We start from the raw sequence: 27,867 nt of genomic DNA on the forward strand, positions 1-27,867 counted from the left end.
AGCAGCCAAGGCCCATTGTGGGTACAGTATGTTCAAACAAATGCAGAACCTCAGTGCAGCACATCAGCCAAGCTGCATCATCTTTTCCTGCCAAGGAAAAAGAGAAATGGTTGATGTCCTGATCTGAAAATGGAAGGCAGAGTGGTAGGAGAATGGGGGTGAGTGGCACTGAGTTGTAGAAGGACCTGGGACTAAGTTTCTGGATAAAGGTGGAAGATCTAGGAAGAAAAAGCTTTAAGAGGAACTTAAAGCTTTAAAATGTTTGAGGTGTTTTATCTTTGGCCAGCCCCCCTAAGAAGTTGCAACAGATTTTAGATATTTGCAAACTGTTTTGTTCAGCTTGAAAATTCTGTAGCAGTGGGAAGTTAATGTATTTTCTTGGATCTGTGATGTTGGCTTTCCTAATATTCAAAGCAGCATTATGGTTATTCTTAATTGAATTTTGCAATCTAATGCCAGTTGCCTTCATTTTCAAGCAGAGGATCTATTGGGTTATAATATCTGGGTAATGTATTGCAAAATTAAATGTGTAATTATAGCCTTAAATTATATCTGAGTTTAATTTTTCCTGTAACTTCTTGTAGTGTGTGCACGTGTGTGTGTGTGAGAAAGAGACACACTCCTTGTTTTATAATGTTTCTTTCACAGACACTTGTTAATTCTGTGTCAGCTTCTTCAAAGCTTGTAAACTTCATAAATTTACCAGGGTTCAGGTGGCATCTATAGACCTTATAGCAGTGTTTTTACCTAAGCATGGAGCTTGCAGGCCTTGTGGGTGGCTTTAGAGAGCTTCCAGTCGTAGGGCTGCACCTGATTTCCTTTCTGTCTGGGTGAGCTGTTCTCATACCTCAAAAACTGTAAGAATGGGCACATGGCTTTTACATTCTGCAAAGTACACAGATTACATTTAAATGTTGTTACCTGGGGTAGGCACAGAACGTCATTTAACTTGTTCAAGGGAGAAATTACAAATGTCAGAACTTTACAAAACCAGAGTTAGAAGCCCACTTTCTCACTGTGTTCTTGTGCAATGGGCCAAACGTATCCCTTCCAATTTACCACAGATTTTAATGGCTGTTTAGTGAGACCAAGTCTTACCCAATATTCATCCTGCATGTCTGCTACAAGGAAGATGAAGTGCAGCCTGCCCGGAATATTTGTCATTTATTTGCCAGCATTCTGACCTTAACGCATGCCTGTGCTCTTGTTCGCTTAAATCATTACCCTGAGAAACATAAGGACTGGTTGCAGTTTCTGGCACTGAAAGTTTTGTATGTAACAAATATGTATATTGAGGATCTCGTTAACAGTGAAATAACCACAAACATCAAAGCACAGTATAAATGTGATGCATTTCTCACTGCTGTTGTGTTGTTTTTTCTAGTGGAGCCAGTACTTTCAAAGGGGAACAATTGCTTGGATGCAGCAAAAGCTTGCAACCTAAATGATACCTGCAAGAGGTTCAGATCTGCTTACATAACCCCCTGCACCAGCAGCACGTCTAATGAAATCTGTAACAAGCGGAAGTGTCATAAGGCCCTCCGGCTATTTTTTGACAAAGTCCCCCCAAAGCACAGCTATGGGATGCTCTTCTGCTCCTGTCGAGACGTAGCCTGTACAGAAAGGAGACGGCAGACTATTGTTCCTGTGTGTTCATATGAGGACAGGGAGAAACCAAACTGCCTGAATTTACAAGAATCCTGCAAGAAGAATTACATCTGCAGGTAAGATAGCACATGGCAGGGGAGTGATTAATGAGGTACCACAGAGAACTTTTTGGTACTGATGGATTTGCCAGGACTAAGGGTCACAGTATCCACTAAGAAAAAGGATGAGTCAAGGAAAAAAGCAAATGCCTCTGACATTCTTAACAGAGTAACAAAAGCCTGCATTTGCTTACAGTGTGTGCCTTCTCCAAAACTGTTCACAGCTACTCCCTCGCATTATGGAGGAGTCTTTAAACCCCCAGTTTAATTTTTACAGATTTTTGTTGGAAACGTTAGGTGTTTCTATGAAATGGTGTCTGTGACTGATTTCTGTGTCCCATTAATGGAATTTTTCACTATAATGGGGTTTATTTTCATTGTGCATGTGAGCACTAATAACTGGGAGTACAAGCTTCATGTTGGACTTTATAAATGGTCATAATGCATAGACTACTCATGGATTTTTTCTTCATTGGAAAAAAAGGACTCCCTATTTATAGACAGAACTCCCAGAATCTTCATGGAGGTGTTTTAGTCTTGAAATTGTTTTATCTGAGAAGTGTGCTGGGCTGATGCAACTGGGGCTCATTGATTCACTGACCTAATTCCCAGCCCCTTTGCTCTGTGTGTTCAGGACAGAGAGGCAGTGCAGAGCACTGCTCCACTGGACAAACTGGGTCCCTTTGCCCTCATTGAGTCCCTGCAGGTTGTCACACAGCATTTATTCAGTGGCATACAGGACCTCCTCTGCTCTTAGGAAATGCTTTAATCCTACTTAGTATTGTGTATGTTTATATTAGAGTGGTGTTGTGCTAATGTCATATTTATGAAGTCATGCCCAAGAATCCTGCTCATTTGTTATGTGTAAATTTCTTGTAGATTATCCAATTCTGTGAATTAGCAAACAAGGAGATAAACACTATTGTAAAATGTCAAGGACGCTGAAGATATGATATAAATCTTAATAAGCATTTACTTGTGCCTGGTAAAATATTTACTTTGAAGTTTGTTTATGAGATCTCCTGCTGGTCTTAAGCTTTTAGCTGTAGCACTTCAGATATGCCCGCGTGTTGTTCAGAGGTGAGGAGATGAGCAGCGCCCTGCCCTTGATGGCTACAGGGAAATCTGGAGGCAGTTTCCTGCTGACCACAATAAGAGCAGATTTAAATCAGGGCAGAGTTCTCATTTCAGTCCAATGGCTTGCATTCAACACCTTCATAGCTGATGCTATTGCAGTTAATGAAAGCTGGATACATGTAGCCTAGAACAATCCATTTTCCATTTTTCATGTTGTACCATTAATATGTGTGCTTATTTTTATTGCCTTCCCTATACACAAGCCCTGTTAATTAGTAGAGTTACAGTATCTTTAGTGTGTTTTCTTCCAAACTACCAGTGTGTTACAATGCCAGTGAAATTGGAGAGAGGATTTTATAGAGAGACGTATCCCTGTTATTCAGGTTGTAGTGTTCAGGAATTAATTTGTTAAATTAATACCGTTACTTCTCTCATGACTGTGTTTTTCTTTTGTCAGCTTTGATCTAATGTTGTCTCAGCAGCTAAGTTTTTAATGGCATTTTGTTTAATTTAACGAATCTGGTGTGCTTTCTCCATTGCAATGTTGCAGAAGAAAGCTTAGTAAAATCTCTACTGAAGTTGCAGCCAGCACTGGGATGAAAATGGATTTCTTTGTGGGTTCCTCCTGTGGTCTTTGCTTTAAAATGCTGAAATTAAAAAGTTTGGGCTCTTCCAAGGCTCAGTGAGACCTGGCTATGAGGGTGAGGGGCAGCACTGGTACAAGGGTGGGGAGTGCCTGCAGGGTCTGGGGTAGTTAGTGTGTGCAGCCTTAGGTCCTGTGGAGGGTAAAGCAAGGTTGGTGTGTTGCTGAGAGTCATGTCACATCGGTGTTACTACCTCCTGGGGTGTCTAAACTGCTGGTGTACCTAATACCTTCCCTCACTGCTGTCATGGAGAGGAGGAATCGGCCCCAAAGCTATTCCAGCCTATCCATAATACAGTGAAAGATATTTTGTCTCTGTGACTTGTTGTGCACTTAAAGGGAATTGGTGTGATTTGTTCCCTTGGTCCTGCAGGAAACCAGGGACTTAGGCAGGGGACGAAAGAAATGGGAGATGATCTCCTTGCTATTGAAACTGTTGGCACTGATAAATATAAGTCCTCCTAGTAATTCCTGATATGTTTAGAATAATTAAAAGTGGCAGTCAGTAGGTATGTAATTCTAACTCTGATAACTTGTATTTCATTTTGAAATCAGAGTATCTAAAAGGCAGAATAATTTGAAAATATGTTCTGCCTACTGAAAAACCATATAATTGAGACACTATTATTTGCATGCCTATTATGTGTATTAAAGGCTTCTCATAATGCTGATTAACACGAGGAGTAAAAGTTCTAAAGGTTTTCTGGAAATACATTAGTAAATGTTTTATGAATGCTGCTTCCTAAGAAATGCAAGATTTGAATCTGCCTATAATCTGTATAAAATGTCACCTGAGCCTGTGCAAACAAATATTCCATATTGGATGCTCTTTAGAAGCCTTATCCTGGTGTAAATACATATGTGTGTGTGTGTGTGTATGTGTATATGTGTATATATATATGACATGACATGACACATATATATGTGTGTGTGTATATATATATATATATATATATATAAAAATATAACTGAATCTGTTCTTGAAACAGAGTTAAGAGCAGGGGCGATTTGGCCAAACTGGAGGTGCCACTAGCAGAAATGGCAGGATGCTTTGCTTATTTTTTATTCATTAATCTGTCTGTTACATAACATAAACTCTTAATAGAGGGAAAAACAGACCAGAAATGTCAGGAAATGCAAATAAGTTTTGACTTAAGTAAACAATCCTAATTTTTCAGCTTCATCAGAATACTGAATGGTTCACTTTCATTATCATTTTTTGCTGCCTCTGCTTGTATCCCAGTCCATATGCAGCTTTGAAACCAATCAGAGTCTCTCAGGCATGTCTGTCAGTGCTCACTGAAAAGAAAAAAACACAACAAAGAACAAAAAGAAGCCATTAGAGTTCCTTTTTGTTATGAACATAAGCAAATCTTCTAAGGAAAAACAATATGCCGTCAATAACTTACAGCAGTGATGTCCTGGAATAGCACAAACCTCTGAGGAACCTCTTGATCTGATCGCTTCAGCCAACAGTTAAACTTTTAGAAAGCTGATTGGCATGTTTTGAAAATGTTTTAAATGCAGGGCAGGGTGCTTCATTTTTGCCCCTATCACATTTGACAGTGTTTCAAAAAGTATTTTGCTTGAGTAATGAAACTGTGAGTCACTAATTTGGTCTTTTTGTTTTGTATTTTGAATTTGTATACCTCCTCTCTTTCCTGGATATGTTTAGAAGGCACTGACCAGAATGATAATGATACAGACCCATTATTTATTGAAAGAACAGTATCAATCCAGTCATGTGCTGCAAAGATAGAAAAGAAGGGCAGCATTTTTTATTAATAAAAGAAACTGGTAACATCATGTTTCTTGTCCTCCACAATTACTATATTCAAAGTGTCTGGTCAAATCACTGAGGCTCATTTTTGAAGCTGAAATAGCTAGAAAGTAGTTCTTAACTAATTTCAGAAGACAGTTGTTTGTTTCGTTGTTTTGGTTTTTTTTGGTGACTGTTGTTTTTGTTGTTGTCTTTCTAAAAAAAATACAATTCTTAATGTTTTGCCTTTAGTTCTTCAAAGAGTACACGTTGCTGTCTTCAGCTGTTTGCTACTGAAAAAAAATAAAATGGCTGCATAATATATTTAAATAACTCCTCCTGTTATGTCTGAAGGATAATAATGAAATACCCTATTAGGTTTTAATAGACAGGTCATCTCCTTGAAAATACAGTGAAAGATATTTTCAGCATTGTGCATCCAGAGAGCTAAATCTTTATAAATCTGCTTTCATTGGTGTGTTATTACTTCTGGACCAGTTTCTGGTTACCTATCTGTTGCAACCACCCATTCAATTCTGTATGAAAGATATCTGCTTCTACAAGTATCAGAACACTGTGTGAGATATGCAGACATTGTTGTCAGTTCATAGAAGAGTTCATCCACTGTAAAAGTTAGAACAAAAGCTCAAGTGCTTGGTGTGTTTCCTGAAAACATAAGAAACTTGCCAAGAAAATAATTTTTCTTCATGATATTCTCTTGAACACTTTTAATGATAATTGACCTTTGGAAAGGGAGTCACTGTGTCTGTGCTCCTTTTCCAAAAGGCATGTGCAAATCTGCAAGTGCTTTGTATCTGTAACCTGTTTGTAAAAGTGGCTTTTCTGTGTAAGACTTGTGGGCTGTTCCTGCAACAAGTACCCTGCTGACTGCAAACCCTGCACCCTCGTGGTTCAACACTATAGACAAGTCTATGAATAGATGTTATAAATGTGCAGGCAACCTTTTTTGTCCTTCTGTAGGAGTGGGGGAGCCCAGCATCTTGTGTTAGGAGGGACATCTTCAGTTAACAGCATTAACAAGTAGCAGGGAGGAGTGCACTAGAGGGATGTGTGGGAGGAGATAGACGAGGGGAAGAATTATACCCTTTTCTTCAAATTTTCTATTCCTTAGAGTTTCTTTCATTTTTTCCCACTTTTTTCCCTTAGTTTTTTTTCTCCTGCCTCTTCCCCTTGCTTAGTCTCCTTTCATCTCCTCTTTCCAGATCTTCCAGTGATTATCTGACTTTCACCGGCTCCCTGACACGTTCGAAATCTATTACGGCCACTTATGGTACCTCCTCACCTGCATCTCTGCATGTTGTGCTTTTCATCCCTCACTAGCCTGCCATGGTCTGGTGATCATCTGTAATTCAGCAAATGAGAGGGAGAACATGGGTGCTGCCTCCCTTTCTGAGCCTCCTGGCTTATATTGATGACAATTCACTTGGCCAGCTACAAAGCCTGACTGCTCACTCTCAGGCTGACTCTAGTTTTGTGTGTTAAGAGTACATTTGGTGGACATTTACATGAAGGACCCAGTAGCATTATCCAGTTCTGTATAATGGAGTTGGATTTGAGTCCCTCCAGGGTATTTATATCAGTTTGGCACTCAAAGCACTCTTGGCAGCTCCTTGGGATGACTGGTTTGCTGCGGTTATGCAAAACCAGGACAACATCATAGTTTTTGTAATACTGTTAAGGACATTCAAAAAAAGGACACTCTTGATTTCTAGCGATGTGCAGGCTATGCCTACATTGTATGTTTGGGGACTGAGTCAGGGAGTGGGTGAAAAACCTCGTGTGCTGCCTGACTCACCCTGCAGTAGATGTAGGATGCTTGCAGTGTAGTAGGGTAGCCTGAGCTCAGGCTACTTGCAGATCCTCCCTGCTCTCTGGACTCAGGAGAGCTCCTGTGTCTATAGAATACCAAGTGGGACAGAAAAAAATATAAATCTGCCTTTTGGCTGATGCTCAAAAGCCCACGTCACATTTATAAGCATAACCTGAATTTGAAGAGTGATTTTTATACATATACGTATATACAAGCATGTAAATACGTGCATATATGTTTTTATTGCTAGAGGTATCATATTTATTTAAGTGAAAAAACCCCAGGTATTCATTTAATTTTAATGAACTAATAGTGAGGAATGATGACAGTTCAGAAAATTCAAAAATGGTGGGAAAGAAGCTGGTGTGCTCTGCAGAGGAAATATGATGGTGTAGTGGAGTATGTGTGTGGGGAATTGCTAGCCTGGGAAAAAATATTAATGCAGTCTCTGCAAAATAAGCAAAAACCTTTCAAGAAAGGCAAAATAAAGATAGGAAATGCTGCAATATAATATAATTTTTTTCCCTTTTAGTCCCTTATATGATTCATTACATTGATGTCTTCTTTTAGCAGAGTAAATGGACAGAATATTGCTCTTCCCTCCCCCTCGTAAACGAAGATAATTTAAAATTTCTTCCATCTGAATAAAACTCAAAAGTAATCAAGCAGTTCCTCCTTATAATATGTCCATAGATCCCTTTGGAATAAAAAAATCCAAACATCCAGTAAAACAAGCCTGCTTTGTCCCTCTTGAAGTGTAGATGGATCTCATTTTGCAGTGCCAAGATCTGCTTGGCTAGCCCTCATTTATACTCTCTCTGTTCTGCTTAAGAGGGTCTTGAAGATTAAAAGCTTGTTGGGTGATTGACATTTCTCCGAAAGAAGGAAAGACACAAGGATATTGTAATTAGAAGAATGGCTCAGCCTTATTCCTGCACCCAACTTTCGCTTTGCTTTGTGCTGTAACAATGAAGGGAGCCTCACTCACAGGGGGTTTATGCTCCAAGAAGCAGTAACTAGACAGTGTCTTTACGCTGGGGTTCCTTGTCAGGCAAGCTTGAAACTCTCCAGGCAGCATCCCTTCAGTCGTCCAGAACCTCTGCTGATTCCTGAAAGCTGGTCTCCACGAAAAGGGAGCGCAGTTCTTTTGTGCTCATTATCTGTAAAACACGAGTTATGCGTCAGCATTTTCAGAGCTGTTTGATTCAGACAAGTGTTTGATTCTGTCTTATATGGTGTGGCTTCAGTAGTGTCCCTGACATGACTGAGGTCCTGCTAGTCCTCTCTGGTTACTTTTAAGGTTAAAAACAAGTACTGAATATTCATTATTACCTGTCTACAGGGTTGAAAACGTGCAAGTGGGAATAAAGTATGCATGTGTAAACATACAGCAATCATAAAATAAATACCAGTGATTCAGGTTTTTTAGGCTGTATTTAGATACCCTGCTTCCATGTCTCTTTTTAGTCAGAACAATTCAGTAGGCTGAAGTACTTGCCACCACTAAACTTTTGCTCTGAGAACCCGGAGGGGTTGGTATTATCCAAATGTGGTCCTTCATAGAATCATGGAGCTGTTTAGGTTGGAAAAAAACCGTTTAGATCAAGTCCAGCCATTAACCTAACACTGCCAAACCCACCACTAAACCGTGTCCCTGAGTGCCACATCTACAGGTTTGTTAAATACCTCCAGGGCTGGTGACTCCACCACTTCCCCGAGCAGGCTGTTCCAATGCTTGACAACCCTTTCCATGAAGAAATTTTTCCTAATATCCAATCTAAATCTCCCCCGGAAGGGGGCCGTTTTATCTTGTCTCATCACTTGTTCCTTGGGAGAAGAGATCAACCCCCACCTCACTACAACCTCCTTTCAGGTAGTTGTAGAGAGCAGTACGGTCTTCCCTGAGTGGTAAGGTCTCTCTGTGTATCATTTTGTCTGAAAAGCCTTATTTTGTTAGTGAGAAAGAAAACCTGCTTGTATAATTTAAGAAATAAGAAGACTACAGATAAGGAACATGAGCCAGGAAAGGGGTTACAGCAGGGCAAATGTGACCCATTTTGTTTTGTTGATTTTTCAGGGGGGAAAGATTAAACTACGTATGTTAATTAAGCAGTTTCACACATGTTTAGTCAAAAATACTGAAATCCAGGACAGTTAAATTTGGCACTCAACTTTAACGGAGATCTAAATTTGGAGCTACTCATGTTCTTACAGTTAAGCAAGCACTTAATTGCTTTGCTGGATGGGGTTCCACTAAGAGTTCTGCTACTGCTGATTTGTTGAATTGGTAGTTGAGAGATTTCTGTAAAGAGGAGTTTAGTATCCACTGGTTTGTCTGAGTAATTTCCACCCACTCATCTGTTAGATCTGGTGAAGAGAAGGTTTGTGATCTCTTGTTATGTACACTTGGTCACATTTGGCTAACTTGCTGTTTCTGGGGCAAAGAAAGGGTGTACATATTACACGAAAACATTAATAAATCATAATGTTTTTTTCACTTACCTCAAACCATGTATATGCTACAGGCAAGAAGCTGCTCTATGTTTAATGTGAATAACAGAGCTATTCTATCAAGTCCATTCCCAGTGTACTTCCTCTGACATCAGTGACTTCAGTGGATTTATTCCAGGGATGGATTTGGCTGTTCCTGTTCTGTGTAGGTAAATCTTCAGGCAGTGCTAATTAAGAGAATGTCAACTGATTTTACCATTCCATTATGCTGGACTTTGTAAAGGTTATTTATATCATTCTACATCAGAGCCCAGTGAGAGAATATTTCTGGTGGCAGTTCATCTATTAAAATAGCTGGGAGAAAATGTAAGCACCGGAGCTAAAAATAAAACTTTGTTTCTCAACAGAGCAAGTGACAGCCACATGCATATTTTCAGATTTTAGCATTTTTATGTTTACTGAATAGAGATTGCATTGCTTTCATTATGTTATAAGCACTACCATGTTACTGGAGTAGCTGGTGTTAAGTGGAAGCCAGATGTAAATGTACCAGTCTCTGCAAAGACTTCTCAGCAGAGGTGGTGGTTGTTTCCTACGCTTTAATGATCTGCTGGCTTTAAAACAAGTGACACAGAAAGAGTTTTCTGGTGTGTGTTTACTGTTGAATACAGATTTTCTGTGTGAGCTGACTGTCACCCTTGTCTAAGATTATTAATAGATGACCTAACGTTCACGTGTTTGTGCTTACATTATATTTGTTCAAGCACACACTATAAACCATTAAGGCAAGTTTTTGTATTTTAAAGTACATAGGACTAAGACCTCTGTTAAATTCAAACTGTATCATTTGATTGTTCAGTTCACTTTCTTTTGTTCCAGTTCAAACATAAATCACAGTGGTTGTCCTCTCAGTTATGATGCTCCCTTTTCCAAATTATGAAATGCTGTAGATACATGTCAGTAACAGGCCATCATGCAGCATTGCAAAATATTCTGCAGAATGGACAATGCATTTCAGAACACAGATGTATCAACTCTTGGCCTCGTGTTTTTCCCTCTGCCTCATGTGTGTTCGTGTTTTTTTGACAGTGGAGTGAAAAAAAAAGTTCTTAAGACAGCACATCATCCTTAACTGGTAAAAATGGTTTATTTTCCAATCTTATACTACAAATCAGTGCTTTTTGTACTATCATTATATATCCATATTACTTCTAAAAGCAAGTACAACATGCTGAAAAAGATCAATGCTCTCTTGGTTTGCTACTGCCAGAACTTTTCAACTTGCTGTTTTATGGGGTTGTTTTGTGCATGGAAAAAAATGGGTTCACATAAAAGAGATTCTAATCTGCTTTTATCTGCTGCAGTTCTGGTTTTATGTTTGTTGTCTTACTCCTGAAGTCAGAACAGTATTTAGAGTACTTCAGTGTGGGTTTCAGCCATGCTGGCTACCTACAGACCCTGCATGATTGTGTGCAAGGACACACTGAACACCCTTTCTTTCCTTCAGCCACCTTTCTGACAAGGGGGCACAGAGTTGTTTCCTTCAGGAATGCCACTACACATGCCACTGAGTTATTTTCCTATGCAAAGAGCATGCCTGCATAACCTTAGGAAACCTGATACATCTGGTACATCTACCAACAGAAATTTTTCTGGTAAAGAAACAACTTTTATCAGACTTTTAAGATTATTTTCTGTCTCCAAACTCCCAACAGTTTCATGCTTGAGCCAACAATAGTTTATTATAGTTTATTCAAGTGGTTACAGAGAATATTATTGCCATGGATGTCTTTCTCAGGTACTTGGAACCACATCCTTTCAGTGTGCAGTGACAATATAGTTGTTAATAAACACTGAAGCATCCAGTAGCACGCTCAAGGACTTGCAGTGGCACTAATTTTCCTTGGCTTGCTTTTCGAGAGTGACAATGATTTTCTTAGGTTACCAGCCTGTAATTCAAAGTCTCTTCTCTTAGCCCAGCTAATGAAGTGAGAACAACTCTACTCCTAATGCACTAGTTCTTTACTGAGTAACGTGCTATCACGAGACACTGAGGCTTAGGCATCTTTAAATATGACAGACATTTAGCTTTAGAAGCTTCAAATTAAACAGCATAAAGAAAATGAAATAAAATGAAAGTATACAAATTCATGGTATTTGGAAAGCAGCTAGTGGATTTGTTCATGTTATTGGAGAGCTTTGGTACAGAGACAAGTAGACTAAATAGAAATCTTACCGGCATTCTCTGATAAAACCACAGCCTGACAGTTCAACCTGTCATTCTGTAGAAGACTGAGAGAAGTGTTTTCTTTGCAGCTGAGAAGACAGAAACACATTATGAATGCTTAAGGTGGATGCAAGGAAACAGAGCCCTGCAAAACATATTTAATATAGGTTTGATTTCCTGTGGAATGTTTTCCAGATGTTCTCTCAAACAGGCCTCTAAAAAATGATGTGAGGTAATTTTTTTTGTAAACAGAAAGATAAAACTCTGTTTTGTGTCACAGCATCTGAGAATCACTGCATTAATTCTTCTTTGCATTACCTTGTGCTCAGAATTTTCACCATATTTTTTGAAATTGGTGTTATTACACAAAAGGTCAGTAGTATAAAAATATTTATATAACTATTTCAAATAAATCATACTTGTTTAGAAGTATGATCACATTCGAGCCTAGTGGTTTCCCTTAAACCCAAAGGAAACTTAATATATTAAATTAAAATTACTCCCATGCATGATCTTGAGTCACTTAGAGGATTTAATTAACATTGATAAACTATGACATTAGTGTTTTGTTAAGTTTTTTTTGATTTTCTGTAGCAGATACTGTGTAAAAGGATCTAACTTGTCTCCAGCAGATGACATGAGCAAGGGGAAAGGATAATTTTAACAGAAAATGGTGTAGAACTTACTTTATTTTGCTTTGCACAAAATACAATAAAAGTACATCGGTGTGGGTTATGTTTATTTTAGAGCACTTGTTAGTCCGAAAAAATAGTTTGTTAGTAGAAGATTAGAAAGAATAAAATGTTTGTACTTTTAATTTTTAAAATACAAATATACCTAGGTGGAAATATTTTTCTTTTTACATGACTGAATTTATAAGAGTTAGCTCTCCATTTTCTGGAGTGCTAGAAGTCCAGAAGGTCCCTGATAAACAAAAAGCATGAGTAGCATAAGTGCTGGCAAACATGGTGGGGAACATGATGCAGACAGGGAGCTGGCCAGTTTGGGTCGAGGAGTGCAGGTGCTCATCTGGAGGAACCAGCTTTGTTGGGCTGTTGTGTTTGTGCCTGATGCTCTGAGCAAGCATTTGTGATGTCAGAAGGGATCTGAATGAATCTTCTGTGGTCTGTGGTGTTTGTTTCTGTATCTAGTTATTCCACAATCCAAACAGGCTGCCTCTGGGGATTGACCATATTTTGCTTCCAGATGAACAACAGTTTTTAGAGATAAATCGAATCCAGAGTCAAATATGTGCTTGGGTTTAGCCTGCCAGTCATTTAAAATAACAAATCAGAGGCAAAACCAGATAAAAAACCAGCTTCTTCCAGTTAGTAGCTGGTATTTGGGATCCAAAATCCTGTAATGGTTTCTGCCAGTATTGCAAAAGATTTTGATCAGCTCATGTGAGACAAACTGCATTCAATATTCAGGTCTTGGGCAGCAAATGGTCTGGCATCAGATCTTTACTTTTACCCTCCTTCCCTCTTCCCAAAAGGTACAGATGCTGAGCTGGGTGTCAGGGTGCAGCATGGGCTGGGGGCTCCCTGGAGCCCATGGGGACCCCCAGGGACAGGCAGGACAGAACCTTTCAGACTGGGCTCATCTCACCACCCCAGCTAGGGTGCAGGGCAGTCCCAGGCATCTCCCTGGGAATAGGCTGGGACATCAGCCCATGGGCAGACCTGGCTCAGTGGGGCCCATGGCTGGGTAGGGCCAGGCTGGAGGGGGCTAGAGACTGAGTCCTACAGCACTGGTGGGCCAGCAATTGAGGCTTTGTGGGGCTGAATGGAGTCCCGGGCCAGAGACTGATGGGGGGAAGCCCCAGGGGTGGGCAGGAACATCAGTACCCTCAGAGCCTGGACACTCATTGTTTGAGAAGAAGGGTAGCAACAAAAGAGAAACTAACCTCTTTGTTGAAAAAAGTTTACTGGAGTTGCTATTTAATAAATACGTGTTAAAGTGGCCTCTTAAAGAAAAATGTCAACATTTCTAGTTGCTCACAGGTGCTCGATAGTGTGTGTAGATAACTAAGGAGGTGTGAGATGTATTAATATTACCCAGCTCTAGTGTCTTTTAATGAAAACAAAAGGATCAAAACAACGTTAATAAGTGCTGGGAGGGTCATCTTCCGTTATGGAGCTGCTCTGAGGCTTTTTTCGTCTTACTGGTTGATAGAGCTGCTTGTGTAGCCTTTGCTTCATTTTCTAACTGCCCTGTTTATGAAAGAAAGAGAAAATTAAATTCTCCTCCAACAATGAAGCCATTAGTTTGGCCACATACCAACCCCTCTTGCCACTATTGCATCCCAGCAGAAGCAGCACCACCCCAGCTATAGAGGAGCTATTTGTAGCTACAGAGTAGGGTACTGCAGTTGACCCCCACAAAAGAAGAACAAGTATTTGGGCTTGTTGTTTTTTCTGTAATGGTGCCATTTATCACTATGACACACTTTCATTGACTTAGTCTGGGTTTTTTCAGTGTCAGATTTATACTTCTTTTCTGGTTTGAATATTGATGCAGCACTTCCCTTACGTGACTGCACTGCCAAATGGTGTCTAGACGCCAGAGCAGCTTTGACTAATTAATGTAGTCACCCCAGTCTCTCAGCTTTGGCATTTACCTACTCTTTGTGTTACTGCTATAAATAGGTACCTAAACACAAGCAGCAATGTAAAGAGAGGTGGCAGTGAGCGTGTCCAGACTTCACCTAACATCCCTGAGGTGTGTGCAGAGGACAGCAGTGTCGGTCCCTGCATTCCTAACACGGCAAGGAGTTGTAACCACTCACTTGGACATCACTCCATACATGTGTGCAGTCAGCAGGAGATCCAGATTTCTTGGTCTGCATATCACCAGTGCAAAGGCAAGGCTGAGAGAGAAGACTTCTCTCTGTGAAGGCTCAGCCCTTGTGTACCAACTGCACAGTCAGAGAGAAAAAATGAAGGGAAATCCATGTCTACCAGCCCAGCAATATGGGTACTTCTTCGGGAGGACTCTGGTTCATAGAATTGCTTTCTGATTTATACCAGATCCAAACTAAAAATGCAGTTTTAAATTTTTTCTGCAACCTCACCATCTATATCACGCTTTTAAATATCGCACCAGTATTAAAGCTGAGTTGACCAGCTTTAAAGACGGGGAACTGATAAATATCAAAGATAACTTCAGGACATCAAAGAACTTTTACAAAACCTTGAGAACAAAAAAATAATGAAAACCTAATCAATACTGTCTATGCAACAGGCTGTGCTAATATAAAATTACCTCAACAATTATATGCAGATTAAACACAATACCGCTATTAACAAAGCTTATTTGTGAGCAAAATTTAAAAGTTTTGATTTATCCTGCTGAGTATTTGAAGAACCACTATCATAAGGAGAGCAAATTAACTTTGTTTCCCTTGTATTTTTAACTGTTACAAATTATTTTACTGGTGCTAATACAAAGCATTGGAGAATAGCAGGTTTGGGATTTTTTTGTCTTCTTTTCAGAAAGACTGTTTGTTTGATTTTCTTTGAATTTTCCAATAGGATTATTCTTACTTTTTCAGCTAGCGGTATACAAAATATTTAAAGTAAGCTTTCCAGAACATCTGCAGTTTACTTTGATGAGATTTTCCAGGTCTAAGATAGGACTAATTTAATTTGTGGGGTTTCTGCCCTACAAAGGGAAGATTTTTTTTATGGAAGGGAAAGGAAAAGAACCCATTAATGCTGCTGTGCGTAATGAGGATTTTGTGACAGAAAAATAAACAAATAGCTCCTTCTAAATGTAGTCCTGCTACACAATCTGTACAATATAAAACTACCTGTTTCTATCCAGTAGTGTGACACATCTGTGTACATTGCACATGTAAAATTGTGCACACCTGATGGTACATGTTGAAAGCTCTGTTTTGTCAGATAACAAAAGTGCTCAGACATGTGGTTAGACACTTAACCACAAGTTACTACCTGCAAGTTTTTTCCTGCTGAAGGAGCACTAAGTTAACACAGTATGCAGATTATTTAATAGGAGTGCTGTTATCTGATTGCTCTTATTCAGCATCCCTAAAAGGATTGTCTCTTTTACTCAAACAGTTCTTAATATTCATGTGCAATACTTTAGGATTAATGGTTCTCATTAAGCTAATTTGTCTCTCTCTCTTGATAAATTGCAGTACCACTGTTTTGGTGTTAACTGATGAGCACACTTTCATCAGTGCCAGTCTACTGGAAATGTTTGGGGCTAGATCTTCAGTGAGTGTTAATCAGTAGATCTTCACTGAAAGTGTTGGAGTTATTTTATGACAGGTATAGGTCTGTCTCTGTTTTTATTTTCTGGCCTTAACTTTATCTCCAGTGGAAATGAATCCACATAAATATCAGCTGTCATTAACAGCTCAGGAGAGAGTGAGAGCTTTGATAGTATGAAGTTTGGATGACTCACTAGGGAAGAGGTGTATGATAATGTCCAGTAATGCTTGGACCAGAGCTGTCTGAACTATATTTGACTTAAGAAAACTTAAATGTGCAACATTGTCAGATCATTACCTTTTATGACCACAAAAAGTCTTCATTAATTCAAACATAAATCAAGCTGTATGTAAAGGAGATCAGCAGAGCAATTTTTAGCTGCCTTTAGGGCTTACAACAAATAAGTTCTTTAAGCAGACCAGGTAGTAAATGACTGTTGTTATTCCATATTTATCAGTCCTTAGAAACGTTTAGAGAAGAGGAATGTATTAAATGATCTCTGTACCAGTGCACCTAATAACCTAAGGGAGAATTGGACATTTAAGAATGATGAAATGATTGCAAGGCGTGTTTTCAGGATTATCAAGATGCTGATTGTATAATTGCATCTCCAGAAAGATTTATTTGTGGTCACATAAATTATGAAATTTAAATATGAGGAGCTACTTTGTTTTAGAACTGCAAAAATGCTGCACATACAGCAGACTTACTCTTTCTGCCATGGCAGAGGTTTTTCATAGTAGGTAGATGTAGGAGGTTCTATTCTGTCCTAAACCTTGCTTCATACGGGTATTAGTAGAATTAGAAAAGTCCTTGGCAACTGTCAACTGTCTTTGTTCCCAGCTGATCCAAAGGCTGGATTCGAGCCACTGTCTTAATTGTTGACTGGGAGAGGAATCAATGCAGTGACATAGGGTTTCCTTGCCCAGATTTTCTTTGTGGTGCTGCTGTTTATCTCTTCCCATACCTTGGGACCCATTTCTTCTCACCCTGTCTCCTGATAGATACGGTATATATTAACCAGCAAAGTAGAGATTTTATGTGAATTTAAGAATTTAGGTATACATACAGTGCATCTTAAAGGATTGGTAGAGAACTTTACTTTTTAAGGCTGTTAAAGGCAAGTGGGTACAAATTTCCATCTCAAGGTTAAGTGGTTAAATAAGGGAAGAGAGGGAATGAAAAGCTTAGAGTTGACTTGTGGCTTAAAGGCAATCATGGATTTGCTGGTGTCAGTACAGCTAGTGAGAGAGGGAACTAAAAAAAGGTCATGAGAACAGCTCAGATAAATTCAGGTATAGGTTGCAGAGAGTCTATTTATAGGATGCTTTCTCAGACTAAGCCTGTGAACCTTTTGAAGTTTGCCCATCATTACTTTCAGGCCAATTAATGATGTGTATCCAATCCCATTCTCGGGTAGGTAAAACAATAAAGTAAACAAAGATAATTAGTCTCTGGAGTATGTAAACAAATAAAGTAAATCACTTGCAAATCACTGGTTTCTGCTAACTTTTGTGGTTTTGTTGCAAAACTAAAAAATAACATTTATATTGCAAATCTGCATAATGCTAGAGCAGTGACGAAAATACATAGATTATACAATTCTGATTTGGAGAGAGCTTTACAAAGATTAAGCACCTGATCCTGAGACATTACTGTGGTTTTTTAACAAAAGAACATTTTTGTACCTATTTCAAAGAAAAGAAGATCGAAGTAGGGATATTCCTTTTTTTTTCATGGAGATAGAGGTCTAAATGATACTTTATAAATAAACAAAAGTCACTGATCCAAGTTTATAAGCCTGAGCAGGGCAGGAGAGCAACTGTAAGGTTGTGGGACCTTGACCCACCTCATCTCAATGCCTCACAAATTTTACAGACCTGAATGGGCCACAAGCATTATGTGGCCTTTAAAGCATAAATAACCAGAAGAGATTGTGGCTGCTGGTCCTTTTATTTTGTTTTCCAACATAGAAATAATCAGTTAATGACAATACAGCTTCACTCCTAGTCTTAAAGCATCTCCTGTCAGTAAGCAGTGCTTTCCTCTTCTTAGTCATGGGGCCACTGAGGGAACTGAGGATAATATGGCCATTCAGCAGCAGAACTCGATGCAGAGCACACATTCCCTTTCCTCAGCCCTGGACTCAGCACTCTAGACTTCAGATAAAAGCACATTTACAAGAACAAATAGATTCTCAGTACCATGGCTCTGGGGGATGTGGAGACCATGCCAGCTGGTTCTGCCTGCTACCCCAGTTCAACCAGCTGGTCCTGCAGGCCAGTCCAGAGCAGGGGAAAGCCCATTCCCTGGAAACTCAGGGCAGTACCAAAGCAGGTCCTGCTTCCACTCTTGCAGTAAGAGGGCTCTGTGAGTACAAACATATAGTTTTGTGTAATCATTAAGACAGCAGAGACTGTGTTCTGAATCTTTAGGACAACAGACTCCAGTTAGAGTTCAGATCCAGGCAAAATGACTGATAAAATCACTCTTTGTATTTTTTTTCTTGGCACGAAAATGCAGAACATTTCTTTTAGTAAAGGGCACGCGTTGCCCTGTTGTTCTGTCCCTTTTTACTGTTTTCTTACACTTTTTTGTTCTGACTACAAAAATAGACTCTGGAAAGAGATGCATTTTGGAAAGCGACTCTCATCGGCTGAAATGTGTCCAATATGCATTTGAGTTAAAGAATATTAAACCTTGTCCAAAAATAAAGAGAGTGTAAAAGGTAAGAACGCCTGCAGGCTTGATTTTTAAAGATACGCATTTTTCTTCATGTTGCAGATCTCGCCTTGCAGATTTCTTCACAAACTGCCAGCCTGAGTCACGGTCTGTTAGCAGCTGTCTGAAGGAGAACTATGCTGACTGCCTGCTCGCTTACTCGGGGCTTATTGGTAAGAAGGCAGGGAAGGGTGGGGGAAAAACACCCAAACTACATTTTGAAGGTCCACATGAAATAAAAACTGGAATATAGTACTATACAGACACACAGAATCAACCAGGTTGGAAAAGACCTCTGAGATCATCGAGTCCAACCTTTGACCCAGCACACCTTGTCTACTAGACCATAGCACTAAGTGCCACATCCAGTCTCTTCCTACATAGCTACAGGGATGGTGACTCCACCACCTCCCTGGGTGGCCCATTCCAATGTCTGATCACTCTCTCTGTAAAGAACTTCTTTCTAATGTCTAACCTAAACTTCCCTGACACAGCTTAAGGTTGTACCCTCTTGTCCTGCTGCTGGTTGCCTGGGAGAAGAGACTGACCCCTACCTGGCTCCAACCTCCTGTCAGGGAGTTGTAGAGAGTGAAAAGTTCTCTCCTGAGCCTTGTCTTCTACAGTCTGGTACTAGGCCAAGTTCTCCACCTATTGGCCCTGTTTTACCTTACAGAGATTCTTGGGGTAAATTTCTACATTGCAAGAAAATTAAGGGTGGAAGATAAGGAGAGAAAGGTGCTTGAATTTGAAATAAATTCAAGATTAAGAAGTAGAACTTATTAAGATGGTTGAATTTGGGCAGGACAGAGGAGTAGGAAGTTAAAAAGAACAAGTGAAACTGCCACTTGGTTGGGTAAATACCTCCTGGTCTTCAGGGAAAGTTTACAGGACATTTGAGGTATGAAACAGTAGATCAATTTAGCCTCGTTTCACTTCCAACTGCTGTTCTTTCCATGATATCCTTCTGTCCACTGTAAATGTTTTCTGAGATGCCTGTCAGTGAGATGAACTGAGACTAAATTTATCTTCTGAAATCCTTTTCCCTCCCCCACATAATTATTTTTATTTGTTGTCACCTTCCTGACTGTCAACAGGCACAAGGATGCCTTTATGGAAGCCAGATTCCATATGCCACACGCAGTATTTGAGAGAGATCATGTCAGGAAGCCGAACATGTTGTAGAAATACCGTAATTGGGCAATAAATAATAAGTGAATGTCAAAACTCTGGAACAAACAAAATTTTAAAGGCCACCAGATAAGATGTTTTTAAGCTTACAGGCTGCACCTGCTGCAATGCAGTAATATCCCCTTCTGTTGGGCATGAAGGTGCCAGCTGAGGCCCTGAAGTTGATCCTGCTGTTAAATAAATGTCTCTGGAGATAATATTGAAGCCAAAATATTTCTGAAGTAGGTTGAGTTTGCTGAGAAATGACTGAAAGCTATATTCAATGGCTTATTGTTATTAATATTGTTATCATTCCTATTGCTCTAGCAGCTAACAAGTGAGGCAAGTCCACATGGCAACGGGTAAACTAAGATGTGATGGCTTCAAAGGATATGCTTCTATGACTGAAGAGATTAGGACAGTATGCAAAGGGTATAACATATGAACAGTTATGACACAATGTCATTTGACTCTGAAACAGAATTGAATAGCCTTGAAATCTGATCTAGTCAATGAGATTAAGAAGTCTGGCTGCTGGCAAGGAGTAACTGTTACTAATAGATACTTCTGGGTAAGAGCTGCCAAGAAGTTCTTGCTGGACCTAGTGAATTTTGCTGGCAGTTTTGTTGGTTTCATTTTTCAGTTTAACCCCAAAGATGACCCAGTTCCTGTTGTCAGGTGTTTTTGTGTTACTGTGGGTGACCATGCTGCAAAACACTGTCACACATGAGAAATGTGGAATGGATCCCTAAGGGGTTGAAATCAAAAGGAGATCTAGTTTTCAAAGGGAAAAAATATACTATTTTCTTCCTTCCTGCTAGTCCCTGGAGACATGCAAAAGAGGAACTGGCTAGTGTTACAAGGGTTTTTACTTCTTAGTAGTGATTCTGTTAAACCAAGAAAATTACCAAAACAAATGTTTCTTTTGCCGAAGCAGTAAATTCTTGCTTCTGATAACAATCTGATATAAAAGTGGAGTAAATTATGTCAATACCATCAAATTTGTAAGATCCTGAGATAGAAATGAGAGAAATAATCTTTCAAATGTCCGCATAATGTATATAATACACAGGAAGAAGGGATAGACTGTGGGCAAGAGGCTGTTACAGATCCATTAATTCACTGGAGCTTCACAGTCTCCTTTTAATTAAGATAAAATATTTTTCATTAAAATATTATTTCATTTAGCCATTTTATTAAATGTAGCCAAAATTGTACCTCTGTAGAGTTTGTTCAGGAAATTGAGGAGTCTTTACGGAAGGTACAGTGAATGTGAGTCTATTGTCATATACAGGGATGTAAGTGAGAGTTAACTTCACTGAAATTAGAGGAATCTCACCTAAAATGAATGGCTTAAGTGGAAATAGAATCAGGCAGTTTTTGTATTAGGTGCTTTACCAATTAAATGGAGAACTTGCTATAGAGGGTGCTTTAAGATTTGCATCAAGGTGTTATGTGCATAATTTTTAAGATACGTATGTTTTACAGGAATTTTGAAAACCTGAATTCATTGCTTTAGGCTCCTTGTTGTAGTATAGGGAAAAATTAATAGTTTTTTTAAAAATTAACAAAAAATAGTAAAAAAATTATTAAATGTAAAAAGAGGCTGTGGATAGCCATGTTTGAGAGTCAGTGCTTAGGTTACAGCCTAGCTAAGCCATCTGGACCTGTCTGCACTCCCACGTCAATTAAGTTTGTTCTAATTGCTGACTTCAAGATCTGCTTTAGCATTCACTTTCTGACACATTTTCCCTTGTCTTTAGTAAAATACATGTAATTTCTCTGTCATTCCCAGGAATTCCATGAGATTTTGTGTGAATAAGCTGGAGTTGCTTTGGGCCAAAGGAACTTCAGCCCCTTACTCCTCCTCCTGGACTCACCATCAATTTCCTCATTCTTAATAGACCCTAATTTGAGCAACCTCTTGGCTGTTTGGATCAATTCTGCTTTTGTCTAAAATATGGAAAATATGAAAATATCTGTCTGCTCACTTTTGAGACCATCACAGAACTATTTGATACATAGAGCTCAGAAAACCAAGCATGTCCTATTTTACTGCCAACTACCATGGCTTCTCTGATCCATTAGTGTCCTTCAGCAGAATTTCCAGGATGCCAGCTAGCGGGAAAGGGGAGGGAGGTAGGGCAAGGCACACACATTGCAGGGAAAAAAGAAATCCACCCCAGGAAACCAAGCATATAATCCGCTTGGGTTCACATCTGCCCCCAGGTTTAAATGACAGACTGATTTTCTACTAGCTGCTCTTTCAGCCACTCTGTTTATGCTGGATGTACAGTTTGTGTGCTGTGTACACACTTTCCTTGTCCTGTCTTTCCTGTATTCATCAACCCTAATTGTACCTTGGTATCTGTTACACTTTTAACCCCTGTCTTGACCCATTTTAATTACCTTATTACCTCTTTGTGATAAGAAAGTCTTACCTCAGTGACCTTTTTAATTTCCTCCATACCTTTCTGGTTTTTTAACCCTTCACTAAGCATTGGCTAATTAGAATTATTTTTTTAGCCTGCTGTTTTCTTTCCATTTGCAAAATCCACTTTTCATTTTCTCTCATGTCTTTTCAGATCATGCTGCATGGCTGAAATAGTGTACTGAACCATCAAATGGATAAGGGACAGATATTTTAATATGTTTTATTTTAATTTAACATTATTCCTCTTCTTATTTATCCACTATCCAGTTTTCATTAATGATGCAAATGATATTTGCCTATTTTACTAAATTCTCTACCTTGATTTAATAAATTTTGGACCGTGCTATTTACCCATGTGCTAATCTCATGTAGAATTTGATCAATTATTACTATGCAACTCTCTTCTAAAAGCTGGAAGTAGACAAACGTGTAGGACTGCAGTCTAATTTAAGAACATCCCAAAACAAGAAAAAAGATGCTTTTTGTGAGTTTGGCAATGGGACTGCATTTGTTTTCATGTACATTACTGCCTTTCTCAGACCAGCCCTTATGCCTGTTCTCCTTTGTCTCCCACATCAGATATGCAGCAGTTTGCATGTTGATTTGCTCAGTTCCCAGCACTGCCTTGGTGACTGAAAGGCTGTTTGACATCATTCTGTGATTCGTGTTATTTCTAATGTTCCTTTTTTTAGCTGGATGTTTGACAGCCCTTTCCTGTGTGTTATTGCAGACTTGGACCCTGGACCTATGGACCAAATTTTCATTGCTAGTGTACACTTTGTGTCTCTAACATTTGTCCTTTGTCTATTCCATCTTATTAATGACTACTTTGATGTCAGTTTTGAGGAGATGTGATCACATTTTCTCATGATATATAACCTGTCCTAGAATTGCAGATTATCAAGTGAGGAACATGTTCCCTGAAAAAGCAGCAGTACAGCTCTGGAATACTTTCCCCTTTTTATTTAATTTTTCCTTTTTGATCAGACAAATAAAATAAAGGTTAAAACTTTGCAATCCTTAGGGAGGTTTGAAATATCTGACCTGCTGGGTGATGCCTTCAGTTAGACCACTGGCTTGAGCAATTGCTGATCATATAAGAGTTTCCCGATCCAGATGAGTGATGAACAGTCACTGTACATCTTTTAGGACAAAAAATGCCTTCTATGGTTTAATTTCATTCTTGGTAGCCTTGAGTTGACATATAAATGTGAGAATATTTACTCAAGAACTTGTAATAGAGTTAAAATGACCCTGTGGTTGGAAGTTGTTGACAATGTTTAGGAAATAATCACTGTACTGAAGAAATAGAGACAGCAAGATTAATAGTAATTTATTACCTGCAAAGAATCTCCTGTTACCTTTTCATGCACGCTGGGTTTTGCTCTGTTCATCACCATAACCCACTCTGTTGGCAGGTTCCTAATGAGCACCCTGAGGTTAACACTCCTGCAAGACGTATTAGGGCTCCCCTCAGCATGACTAGCATTCTCCTTGCTCATGCATTTCAGAAATGTTTTTTCAGGCTGGCTGCAGACTCAATGAGGAAGCACAGGTCTGGATACCTAGTTTCAACCATTTCTTTGCAGATAGAATTAAAATGGGGAAAAAAAAACAGGCAAGAAAGAAAAACCAGATTTTTAGAGTGCAATTCAAGCAGGGTGTGAACTATGGGACAAGGCTGGGTGTCACAGGGTGAAAAGGAGCCAGAACTGTTAAGTGTGGAGGTCAGAGCCCTGCTGTGGGTTTGTGTTGTGAATCCAACCCCGAATACATGACTTACCAGGTGCTGTTTGCTGTCTTCTTAGGATGGAAAGAGTATTTCAGTACAAATGTTGTTCACAGTATTGTGCTTCACTCTGTTAACAGGCACCGTGATGACACCAAACTACATAGACTCAAACAGTCTCAGTGTTGCCCCGTGGTGCGACTGCAGCAACAGTGGTAATGACAGAGATGAATGCGAGAAGTTCCTGAATTTCTTCCAGGACAACATATGCCTTAGTGAGTACAAGATTAGATGTATTTTAGTGTGTTTTAGGATGTTTTCTAGGGTTTTAAAGTGTGTTACGATACATCAAGGCCATCTCTTTGCACTTCGTAAGCATGGTTCTGTTATAGGTGTTAAAATTAAAAGAACAAGCAAATATGCCTGATACTGAGATTTATGGCCAAGATTGCAAACATGACAGGCTCTTGGAAAAAAAAATTAAAATAACAAAGTTGTATGGTATTGAGATATGTTTACATCACAGGTCATATTTGGACCCTAACAGTCAGGAAGCATCTTTACCAAAATATTGCAACACCTGGGGGGTTTCTGTGTTATTTAAGAACTTCATATTAAAAAGACATGTAGTTTATGATATGAAGGATTTGCTGTAGGTAAGTATAAATTGGATTGTGCTTGCAATTTATTGCCAACTTCAGGGTTTTTAGGATATTTGATCTCAGAGGCCTGGTTTTAACACAAACCTGGATGGTAACTGTTGTAAAGATTTTGTTAAATAAATGATTTTTTTTTTCCTGTCAGACTCACTTCCAAATTAGGGAGTATTATAAATTTCAGAATGGCTCAGTAGAGTCGATTTTGGCAGGTTCTCTTTTCAAATTTCCTGTCTGCCTGAAGCGGCATAATTGGATGAGGTGAAGTGTGCATCAGAGTTTTAATTTCAGATAAATGAGGAGGCCAAAAGAGCTTGGTTTCCCTAGCCTAGCAGAACAGAAGTTGAAAGGATACGTGATTGTCCACAAAAATTGCATTAAAGGGCAAGCCCAGGGTGGGAAAAGGATTACTTCACCTAGAGGACAATGTTGGCATAAGATCAAAAAGGGAGATATTGGCCATACATATTTAGGCTCAAAATTGGAAAAATTTTAACCATCACACTAAAGTTAAGAAATAGGCTTCCAGCATGAGTTTTGAGGGCAGAAGTGGATTTAAAAGTCATATTTCATCAGCTTATGCAAAGAAGCATACATACAGCATTGCTTTCTTCAAAAACGGTAAATGAACTCAGTGATCCAGACTGTTCTGTCCAGCCCTACAGACCTGAGCTAATGCAGGGTTCAGTCTGCATTTTAGCAGGGTCTGAAAATCTCCATTGGCAGCTTCTCAAGAGGCAGCGTTGTGGTGAAGACATGGGGAGTTTTGCCTACAAAAACACGAGTTGCTATGTGTGATACACTATTTATTAAGCTTTGGAAGAATTAATCAATTACTCAAGATCATTTAGCAAAAGAAAAAGAGAAAAGAGTTCAAATTATGATGGGGTAAAATTTAACAATGTACCGTCAGACCTTCTTCAAGCCTAATGGGTGTTGCCATTTATATATATTGTAATACCTCAGATTTTGCAAGAAACGTGGGTAGAGCCCTTCCCAAATCTTCATTTGCGAAGCCTAGCCATGATGAATACCTCAGATTGTATTCATTTGTGAATGTACTAATTTCTAGAATGTTACAGGTTCCTTTTAGAACATAAAGACAGAGCAATTCCTTGTCCTTTCTTTTGCCATTGGTACAAAAGCATTAATGAAGACAAATCAAAGACAGTAGAGGTTACTGTGAGACAAATTATAGTCATTTTAGCTGTAAGAGATGTCTTCCTCATGAAGCAATTACAGACATTTCTGGTTTAATATAAAGTTTTTCTTTTATGTAGAGTGGGAAAAGTTAGCTGTTTGGGGCATTTATAATAATGTGGAAAAGCTAACTTAAATAAAAATCCTTTTAGTTACTTATGCAAAATGGAAGAGCCGGGACTGTACCCTGCGGGCCAGGGAAATTAGAAAGCAGGAGACTGAGGATCATATTCATACTGTGCCTGATGTGGAGCTGAGATATGAAACTGAGTGTCCCATGTCCCACATACACACCTGAAATCCTGATCTTTCTTGGTCCTCCCCATGCACTTTTCCAGAAACTACACTCTGGAGTTGAAATGCCTTTTGCAAAAGATGTTAAGTTGAAACCAGAGTGCAAGTTTTGATTTCAAAAGATGGGTGTGAAAATACAAGTGAAAATTCCAGTCTGTTTTAATAAGTAGTCCCATGAAGACAAACATTTTGTTGTTTTCTCTGTATCTGTAGTAGATAAAGTGTTTCTTTATCTCAGCATTTTCCTGCAGAATATGGGTTTATATCAGAACTGTGAAATTAGCCCAATTTCCAGTTTAATAGGACCCAAATAAGATAGATTCTTCTCTAAAATTTTGGCTGTACATTGCCTTGCTTTTACTTTTATCCTCTATTGGAAGATGCAAGTTTATTGGCAATACTGCAGTGTTCCTAATTGCTGCCTCTCAAGGTAAGGTTTGGCCTATCATAAATTCTGGAAATCCATCTTGAGAGTTTTTTTTACTACTCTGAATGTGAATGCTCTGACATTCATTTATAGAATGCATTTACTAGAATTCCTACTTATCTGAATGGGATTCAGTATATATACCCATCTGTTCAAAGAATTTGTTCACACCTGCCTGTGAGTTAGTTAAGAAAAATTATTGGGAGGACCTTTAGTAGAGCAGTTAAACATTTGAAGCACCTCCTTGAAGTCATTATGGTTTTTGAAATATGTTTGTAATATGTATTAAAGTTATATGTATAAAATAGATATTTCATATATATGTATATATATTTGAAATATTGTGAAAATATGAGGGGGTGGAATACCTCTTTTATGAGTTGGTGTTGTTTAGCTTGAAAGAAGGCTCTGGAAAGACCTTATTTTGGCCTTTCAGTACTTAAAAAAAGGATGGTTCCAACCCAAATCATTCTGTGATTCTGTCATAGAATCATAGAATGTTTCAAGTTGGAAAAGACTCATAAGGATCATTGAGAATGACTGTATAAAATAATTAAAGAAACCTAATTGTAAAGACCACTTGTTACTTAAAAACCTGGAAGGATTGCACGTATTTCTGTGACCTTTCTTGTAATAGTGGAAACAAAGACTTGCTGTCAATTTAGGAAATAATAGGAAAATATTGGTTTATATATTGCCTCATTCTGGGGAAACTAAGGAAACATATAATTTCACTCTTCCTACTTTGTCTCCATTAACCCAGCTGATTGTGGTGCCTTTTACAAATTCTTCTCTTTGCATGTTGGAGTTCTGAGAACTAATATCATAATAAAATACATATTTTTCAGTTGAAAATTAAATGGAAATTATTTTATAAGCCAAGGAATACTACTGAGAAGAAGTATTAATAACTTCCACATATTAGTCCCCAGTGAAATTGTTTGGTTTCTTGTACAAAGAATTTGGAATAAGAAATGCCCAAATCCATGTTGAATCCCCAAAGACCTGATTAAAAACTGTTTTTCTATTTGTTTTATAAAAGCCCCAACCAATTTACTCTTGCTATAAACACACTCTTTAATCCCGTGAAACCGTGATAAGCTTTTTAACTTTTATATTCTGAAGTTTTAGTTTAAGCATGTTTCCTTCACCTAATTATGCAGATTTTGATTGAAAACTGTAAGGAAAAGATTGCCTTAGTTAAACTATTTTGTAGTTATAGGCATATTAGTTTTACTACAACAAGATGTAGAAATAAGTATTTTGCCTGTTCTCTGTTTTCAGTTTGCTAAAATCACCTGCCTGAA

General features: G+C 38.7%; 1 protein-coding gene across 1 annotated transcript in view; it reads left to right on the plus strand.

The window, feature by feature from the left end:
* Positions 1-27,867, plus strand: part of GFRA1 (GDNF family receptor alpha 1) — a 141,810-nt gene that overhangs the window by 85,483 nt on the left and 28,460 nt on the right. The window contains exons 4-6 of the mRNA XM_027692182.1: positions 1,385-1,724; positions 18,717-18,826; positions 24,124-24,258. Coding sequence (XP_027547983.1) covers positions 1,385-1,724; positions 18,717-18,826; positions 24,124-24,258 — 585 coding nt within the window. The remainder of the gene's footprint in view (positions 1-1,384; positions 1,725-18,716; positions 18,827-24,123; positions 24,259-27,867) is intronic.

Source organism: Neopelma chrysocephalum, unplaced genomic scaffold (genome assembly GCF_003984885.1).
Source record: "Neopelma chrysocephalum unplaced genomic scaffold, ASM398488v2 Primary Assembly neopelma1_85, whole genome shotgun sequence".
Classification (NCBI taxonomy): domain Eukaryota; kingdom Metazoa; phylum Chordata; class Aves; order Passeriformes; family Pipridae; genus Neopelma; species Neopelma chrysocephalum.